The sequence below is a fragment of the Durio zibethinus genome, chromosome 12 (assembly GCF_047325235.1).
Source record: "Durio zibethinus cultivar Kanyao isolate XHJ-2024 chromosome 12, ASM4732523v1, whole genome shotgun sequence".
Lineage (NCBI taxonomy): Eukaryota > Viridiplantae > Streptophyta > Magnoliopsida > Malvales > Malvaceae > Durio > Durio zibethinus.
This window is the reverse complement of record NC_143173.1, coordinates 1,194,982-1,204,217: the sequence shown is the minus strand read 5'-3', so window position 1 is coordinate 1,204,217 and position 9,236 is coordinate 1,194,982. Positions and strand designations below refer to the sequence as shown.

The following is a 9,236-nucleotide window of genomic DNA, read 5'->3' as shown; positions in this document are numbered from 1 at the left end:
ATATGGTTCATGACCTTCACTACCTTCTAAACTCTCCACGTGCTCACATTTCTTTTGGGCAGTGACAGTTTCCCACTTAGGTTTTTGTTTCTCATTATGACTGGCATGACTACGTGCATCAGTCTCAACATCCTTTTCATCTTTCACTGCATCAACATTTTCCAAAACCATATCTTTAGCAGAAGCATGCTTCAGCACCTTTGACTCATTTAGCCTTTTCTAATATTAATCTCCAAATCATGCCAATTTCTTTTCTTTATATCTTCCTTAGGCAAATTAAATTTTCTTATATAATTGCCTTTAAATTGTTAGAGAAAAATACATAAGAGAAAAAAAATAATAGAAAAGAATTTTGGCTTTGAGACATAAAGAACATTTTCTTAAAGACAATTATACCTTTAGGATACAACAAAGCCTCAAACTCTCTAATCAAAAATAGTAAAAATGATCATACTAAAAGATTTATTTATAATGAATGAACAAACATAAACTTATATTCAGATGGTTATGACCTTCTGTATAATCATTACCTTTATGAATAATAATTCATTTATATTCAAATAGTTGTGACCATTTATCATATGATATTTATTTCTGTTCAAACATAATTATTTAAAATATGAATAAAATTAATACAAAAATTAATTTTATTCATCAATAATTAAAATTTTCTATTCAATGTGAAATGTATCATATTCTAAACTATCAACGTTATTCCTTTCATCTATGTCTGGTTATCTGCATATGTTTAGAGTTTCCAGAAACTGAACCCTTTATTTTCTACGATAAACAATCCTTATGAATTTGATTAATATGTAAATGTTACATATTATAATGATTTATCATTCAAAAACAAAAGAATAAATAAATAAATAACAAAAATAGTCAAGAATGATTCGGTTCTTTTTATTTGTTCAATATGAAATCATGGATTTGTATGCAAAATTATTATTGACCAATATTTTCCAGGCCTGAAAATTTTGCAACAATCATGTTCCATTTGGACGGCCTCTCGGACGTCAAAATGAATAGTTTCAATGTGATTCGATGAAAATCTTTATTATTATTCATTCAAATGAAGCATTATTTTATGATGGTTTAATTGGTACAGGTCAACTATTTTCTACATGTGGTCTTGTAAAATTATAATAGGGCATTCAGTTACCCCTAAAGGTTTCCAAATTTCAAGTTTCAACCTATCAATTACCAGATAAAGAAGCAAATTAATCAGTGAATCTTCTATTTCTATAGTTTCTGGTTTCAGAAAAGCTCGTCAAAAAATGATTAATATAACAGGGCTTTAAAGTTTAAACTTCACCCCCCCCCCCAAAAAAAAAAAAAAAAACTTGGTCAAAAGTTTTAAGTGAGAGTTCTTAAATATTCAATTTTAATAAAATGCTACTTGCTTTTTCTACTGTGTAGAGTTTAAGGTAGTGTATAATTTGAACTTTTATTCTAAAATCTTGTTATTGTTCATAATTTTTGGATAAAAGTAATGATCGGTGAAAATTTGTCCATTAATTTGTAAATAATATATATAATTCCTATAACTTTTATAACAAATTCAAATACAAATTTATTCTTTTAATTTTATTTTTCAAAACAATTAAAAATAATAAAAATGATTTAAAATATGCTAAAAAAAAAAAAGAAAATGCATAAGCAAAAGGATAAAAATGAAAATAGCCAAATAGGGATAGCACATAAAGACCTCCACTTAAAGACGGCAAAGGCTCGAGTAAAGACTAGTGACTAGTTTATATTCGTTTTAACTTTGATCATATTATTATTTTTTATACTCGATGCCAACTTTATATAAATATATATATATATATATATAATTTGTATTAGGTTTACCTTGACCAAGAATCAATTCAATAATATAACATTAATAATTATAATTTTTAATATAAATTATATCTTAATTATTAACATAAATTATTAATATAACAAATAAAATTAAAATTAAATAATATATATTCTAATATATATACCTTGAGACGAGGCAGAATAAAATATCTTAAACCTGGTTTCGACTCGACTTTGATCTTCAAAAAGAAAATATCATCCTACTTTGATCCGATTTTTATTTTAAAAATTGTCCCTATTATATTGATGGATTAAAACCAATCAAATATGTGTTATTTTGACATCTCAACCTCCAATGACTTCATTTTTTACAAAATTTATTTTATTAAAAAAAGAAAAAATAATAAAATAAAACAAAGAAAAGGAAAGGAAAGGGCTGAAAAAAAAAGAAAAAAAAAACTAAATGGGATGCCACATGAACACTTCTACTGCCAATTTAGTTCTCCAAACATAGATAAAAAAAAATAGATAATTAAAAACAAAAAATAGCCAAAACTTAAAAAAACAACCCAAAAAAAAAAAAAAAAACCAAATTAATAGGGGTGCCTAATGAATACATCCATTTAAGGATGACAACTTGTCATGACATGTTTTTATTCACCCTGACTTTGATTTATCTTTTTAATAATTCAATCCAACTAAAAGGATTTATAAAAAAAATTGTACCTTCAACCCAATTTAAATAAAACTTGAATACACATCTATGAGTCAAATACATTAACACACATAATTTTATTTCATTTCAATAAACTATAACATAGAATACCATATCCAAATCCGAATACATGGATTAAGTAAAGAGCATACAAATAAAATTATTATATTACCAAACACACCGAAATGAGCTACCATTTCAAATAATTACATACCAATAGTAGCCCAAAACACGTATAGCTTGTCACCAATTTGCTCCAATTTTTTATAATAAGCAAACCTCCAAGACCTGATGAAAAACAAGGGAGCCACTACTCCCCAAAACCCCATCACAAATCCAAGCACTATGCTTACATAAAGCCAATTCAACTTAGACCTTTTCTTTCCTCCACTGCTACCTCCATTTGTGACATCAGGTGTTTCACCATTTCTGCTACAAGTTTTAGTGACAGGAGGTCCGCAAAGATGATTGCCAACGTAAGAAAACTTGTCAAAGCTTTGGAGCTGGGTGCTTAATGGGATTTGTCCTGTCAAGTTGTTGTAGGACAAGTTGAAGTGATTTAAGAAATTCAAATTGGAGAAACTTGAAGGGATTTCACCATGGAATCGGTTCATGGACAAGTCAAGAGATTCCAAAACCTCCATACTGCCAATGTTCTCTGGTATTTTTCCTGTTAGAAAATTCCCCGACAAATTTAATGACCGCAGCCCCATAAGACTACCAAGTTCTTTGGGGATCTCTCCTGTGAGACTGTTAACTGAAAGGTCTATGATGGTAACAAGTCCTAGTGTGTTACTGTATGCATCTTCTCTTCCTTTCATCACCAATAATGCAGCCAAAGGAATCAAGTTAATACGGTCGAGTTCCCAGGCGAAGTTACCCACATATTGGTAGAGGGTTTTTGTGGCCATGGCACTTAGGTTACTAAAACATTTTGGAATAACTCCTGAAATGTTGTTATAACCAAGATCCAAAACTTGAAGAGAATTAATAGCACAAATTTGATCAGGAATATAGGCTTGAAAGTTATTTGAACGAAGGTTTAGAACCACAAGGTTTAAAAGCTTGTCTCCAATCCATGCTGAAATACTCCCCGTCAATTGATTTTCACTAAGATCAAGAATAATCACCTCAACTAAATGCTGCAATGTGGATGGTACTTCTCCAAACAGGTTATCGTTTCGAAGGTTTAATGACCTAATGCTACGCATAGATCCCAAAGATCTAGGAATTTTCCCAGTTAGATTGTAGTTTCCTAAATTTAAGACTTGCAACATTTGCCAATTTTCCCAACAATTTGGAATTTCACCTGACAGAAGATTTGATTCAATGTCAAGAATGGTCAAAGCTTCCAGTTTAGTTGAGGAATTACAAAGAAAATTGGAAAGTGATCCTGAAAATAGGTTCTTAGACAAAAATAAAAACCTCAAATATGAGATTTGCAGTGGCAATGGACCTATGAATAGGTTGGAACTCAAGTCAACCGTCCTCTTCATCGGTAAATATGAAATCTCTCCAATTAGTTGGTTATGGGAAAGGTTTAGATATTCCAACTGAGTCGAAATGTTCCAAAACCAAGTGGGAATGACGACTGAAATTTCAGCATGGGAGATATCCAAACGAGACAAGTTTTTTTGGAATTGTAGCCACTGAGGAAATTGCGGACCAAGATGCCAGTTACGCAATTCAATACTTTCACAGTGGAAAGGAGGAATCCAACTTGGATTTGGTTTAAACGTTAACATGTTGTTAGATGCCCTAAAAAATCTCAACCTCGTGAGATTAGAAAAGTGCATTTCTGATATATGTCCTTCCAACATATTGTTGCAAACGTCTAAATGTTCCAAATTCCCAAGTTGTCCTAAACTTTGAGGAAGAGTTGCATTCAATCGATTGTTTAAAACATCAAGAAATTTCAATGATGACAACTTCCCTATTGAGAATGGAATGGGACCAGAAATGAAGTTTCCAGAAAGGGAAAGGTATGCCAAATTTTTAAATTGGCCGAGTTTATCAGGTAAATGGCCAGAAAGTTTGTTAAATCCCATGTTTAATGACTCTAATCGATCCAAACTACATCTAGACAAACTTTCTATGATTTCTGATACCTCATGAACAATTCCATTATTTGACAAATCCAACTCCCTCAGATTGCAAAGACTTTCCAAATATTTTGGTACTATAATTTCAAGCAAGTTACCTGAAAGATCAAGATGAGTAAGAGAGCTCAAGTTTCCAATGGCACTTGAAAAATTACCTTGCAGACCGACGCTACGAAGACCAAGAAATTGAAGCTGGTTTAAATTAGACAGCCCGTTGAGTGTCGATGATGAAGAGAATGAATTCCAACTAAGATCAAGAAATTTGAGAGAAGACATGTTTTGAAAACCATTGGGAATCACACCTTCAACTCCATTAAGGGTAAGATCAATGGACACAAGACTACAAAGACTGAATATCCATGTAGGCACCAAAGACAACTTGTTGGCAGACAGATCGAGAACAGCAAGAGATGTGCAATTAACACTGATTGGAGATGGATCATTATATAGATAGCATCCTGACAAGTGTAACTCTGCCAATAAAGGAAGTTTATTTGTTATCTGCAGCCAATCAGTTGCTTTACCAAGATCTGCATGACTCAAATCAAGATACTGCAGAGACGACAGACCAGAAACCCATTGAAGAGTTTTATCTTCAAATAGGGAATTGTGTCCAAGATCAAGATAATGCAGTTTTGAGAGATTTCCAAGATTATGGGGAATTGCTCCTTGGAAATTTGCCCAAGAGAGGTTAAGATATATCAAACTCTTCATGGAACCAATGAATTCGGGAATTGCCAAGCCTCCAAAGTCGTTGTTGCTTAATTCTAGGAAACTGAGATGTTTTTGTTTGGATTTGCTTTGAATCTCAGAATCCCACATCAAAAGTTAAGTGAGTTTGAGTTTGTCTTGTATCCCACATCGGGAGTTTAGTAAAGGTATAAAGGGTTTCACCCTTTATAAATAAGATGTTTTGGTTTTAGTTTAGTAACTCCAGAGAGTTAGACACCAAGAGAATAGCTAAGTGAGTAGGCTATTAAAAGGGTGTAATTGGGTTTTGGGTTAAGTTTTGAGTAAGGAGTTTTAGGAGACTTTTCTCATTCTAAAAGTCTCACAATTGTAAAGATTTATTTGATAGTGGATTAGGTTTGGAGTAGGTCATTTTGAGTTGGGCCGAACCAAATATATTTCTGTGTTCTTATTCTTGATTTGAGCTTGTTATTTTGTGTGTGTGGTTGCTGCGCGTGGGATGCCAGTTTGGAAGCTTGGAAGGGTCAATGAAAATTGAGGCTACAGCCCATCGCAAGTCCTTTTTCTTTTCAACTAAAGGACAGACCAGACAGAGCTTAGCTCCTCTCTTTTACTTTTATTGATTCTATCTCCGATCCCGATCCTTAGCTTAGTACAGTCCAGCCAGCCTGATAGTAAGTCATTCGGAAAGATAGGGATGCGTGTTGTAAGACAATCAATCAATTCCTCACCTCAAGTGCGGTGTGTTTCAATATGCATCCAAACCTAAGGCCTATGTCCTATAGTTAGTATGTTTCGATCTAGAGTTATCATTCTTCGCTCAATGGTTTCGAAAGGAAAGCAAGTTCTGAAGCCAACGAGTTACATAAAAGGAACGACTGACTAAGAGTAAGAGAGGGAAGATCATTTGTGTGTTCTTATTCTTGATTTGAGCTTGTTATTTTGTGTGTGTGGTTGCCGCGTGTGGGTATTGTGGTATTTCCCAACAAGTGGTATTAGAGCGAGGTTCGAGGTTCATGGGTCCAAGAGATCGTGAAGCAGTGTTTGAAGATGTCTGAAGAAGGTATGTCTGGTATGTCTATGCCTAAGTTTGAGATTCTGTTATTTGATGGAAAGAGTAATTTTATGTTATGGCAAAGTACGATTCAAGATCTGTTAGTACAACAAGGGTTGGATCAAGCATTAGAGAGTAGCAAGCCTGAGGGAATGTCTGATGCTAATTGGAATAGGATTCAAAAGAAGGCTGTTAGTACTATGTGATTGGCGTTAGCTCCAGAAGTAAAGTACAGTGTGTTGACTGAGAGTACTCCAAAGAGTTTGTGGGATAAGCTTGAAGGTATTTATGCTTCGAAGTCGTTGACTAATAGATTATGTTTGAAGATGGATCTGTATTCTCTGAAGATGGAAGAAGGTATGAGTCTTCATAATCACTTGAATGAGTTTAATAAATTGGTTTCTCAATTGCTAGCGATTTCTGTTGATGAGTTAAAAGATGAAGAGAAGGCTTTAATTTTGCTGTCATCTTTACCCAAGTCTTATAGGCCTTTAGTTCAGACTGTGTTGGTAAGCAGGTCTGCTTTGAAGTTGGATGATGTGACTGCCCTGTTGCGTGAGAATGAAAGGTTTATGGGAGCTCGGAACTCATCACTTGGGGGGAGTACACTAGCTGTAGAGGGTTTTGATCAAGGGAGGACTCAAAAGAGGATTGATGGATCGAGATGGAGATCTAAGTCAAGAGACAGAGATTACAGTGATGTAGAATGTTATTATTGTGGTGAGAAGGGACATATCCAAGTACGCTACAGGAAGCTGAGAAGGGATATGGTTGCTTTCAAAAGGGCGAATGATGAGAAGAAATCAGATGAAGAAAAGAGTGATACTGTTGCTGTCGTGTCTGATGATGATGATGTTGTTTTGACAACTTGTGTGGATGAGACTCAGACTTTGAAAAGTGATAAAGGTTGGGTTTTAGATTCAGCTGCTACAGTTCATGTTTGCAATGATAGGAGCTGCTTTATGGAGTTGAATGAGAATGAAAAGTATGGGGATATTGTGGTTGCTAACGAAAAAAAGGTGCAGATTCAAGGCATTGGGAGTGTTTGCCTTAGATCTCACAATGGTGTTATTAGGACACTTCGTCATGTAAGGTATGTACCAAATTGTCACTACAATTTGATTGCTTTGGGTGAGTTAGCTTCTCGGGGGTACACATTTTATGGTAGTAATGATTGGTTGAAAGTGTATAAGAATGATAGTGTGATTCTACAAGGGAATAGGGTCAATCACTTGTACATGTTTGATGGAGGCTCAGTTGCTGGAATGCCTGTGATGAAAGAAAAGAAGAAAGGTAAGCATGTTAGCTTTGCAGATACTGTTGAAGTGTTTGGAGATTCAAGTCAAGGGAGGATTTGTTGGGATTTGCCTTGAATCTCAGAATCCCATATCAAAAGTTAAATGAGTTTGAGTTTGTCTTGTATCCCACATCGGAAGTTTAGTAAAGGTATAAAGGGTTTCACCCTTTATAAATAAGATGTTTTGGTTTTAGTTTAGTAACCCCAGAGAGTTAGACACCAAGAGAATAGCTAAGTGAGTAGGCTATTAAAAGAGTGTAATTGGGTTTTGGGTTAAGTTTTGAGTAAGGAGTTTTAGGAGACTTTTCTCATTCTAAAAGTCTCACAATTGTAAAGATTTATTTGATAGTGGATTAGGTTTGGAGTAGGCCATTTTGAGTTGGGCCGAACCAAATATATTTGCGTGTTCTTATTCTTGATTTGAGCTTGTTATTTTGTGTGTGTGGTTGCTGCGCGTGGGTATTGTGGTATTTCCCAACAGTTTCAACTCGATCAAAGAAGGATTTATTTTGCCTCCTAGTTTTGACCGAATGTAAACATCCCATTCAACATCCCATTCAGCATGCGGTGCATGCACATCAGGTCTACTTGAAAGAAGCCCCAAATGCAGCTCTTTGACATGGCCAGTCAAGTTATTGCAGAAAACACCAAGCCATTCACAGCAATCCTCACCTTCAACCCAAGAAGATAGCCGGTTTGATTGATCAATAAGGTCTTGCTTGAACTTCAAAAGGGCTTGTCTCTCACTTTCAATGCAAAGCACATTGCAATTCCCATCGCAAAAGCTAATAATGGTGACTGCGATGACAAGAAGAAATCCAAATGAGGAAATTGTAACCGCTCTCATGGTTGCATACCGATCATTGCTACCAACACCTAATATATAAAGTTAAAGAAAAATATCTTCCATCACATCAAGTCAAGTCAAGCAAGTCTATGGAGTTTGAATTTTCCACAAAAACCAATTTCCAGCTTGAATTTTCCACGGAAAGCATTTATGGTCCGTTTAAATTCTACTATTGTAGAAAGAAGAACAAAAAAAACTAGACAAGTAAATCAACTCTACGGAGTTAGAATTTTCCACAAAAACCAATTTCCAACTTGACTTTTTCACGGGAAGCATTTATGGTCCATTTAAATTGCATATATGGTCCATTTAAATTCTACAATTGTAGAAAGAACAAAAAAGACTTAACAAGTAAGTCAAGTCAACCAAGTCTATGGAGAATTTTCCACAAAAACCAACTTGAATTTTCCACGGAAAGCATTTATGGTCCATTTAAATTCTACAATTGTAGAAAGAAGAACAAAAAAAGACTTGACAAGTAAGTCAAGTTCACGGTCAAACAATTAACTCTTTATGTCTTAGAAAACAGAAAAAATGAAAAAAAAATGAAAATTTAGAAAAAAATAAAATTACAAAAAATTTAGAGAAGCTAAGACTCTTTTTCCTTATCATTTTTATGCTATAGTTACTTTCTTTTTTTCTTTTAAATCAAGTTTTAATATATGTATGGCGCCTAAAATTAAGAAATTTGTCAAAAAAAGAATATTAATTGAAATATAAAA

At 34.0% G+C, this 9,236-nt stretch overlaps 1 protein-coding gene across 1 annotated transcript; it reads right to left on the bottom strand.

Annotated features, from left to right (window-relative positions):
* Positions 1 to 2,251: 2,251 nt before the first annotated feature.
* Positions 2,252 to 9,043, bottom strand: LOC149515501 (receptor-like protein EIX2). The gene is made up of 2 exons (XM_089768940.1): positions 8,147 to 9,043; positions 2,252 to 5,425 (listed from the first exon to the last, which is right to left on the bottom strand). The coding sequence occupies exons 1-2, from the start codon at positions 8,512 to 8,514 to the stop codon at positions 2,731 to 2,733; spliced, it is 3,063 nt and encodes a 1,020-aa protein (XP_089625066.1). The 5' UTR covers positions 8,515 to 9,043; the 3' UTR covers positions 2,252 to 2,730.
* Between the last annotated feature and the right edge of the window lie 193 nt (positions 9,044 to 9,236).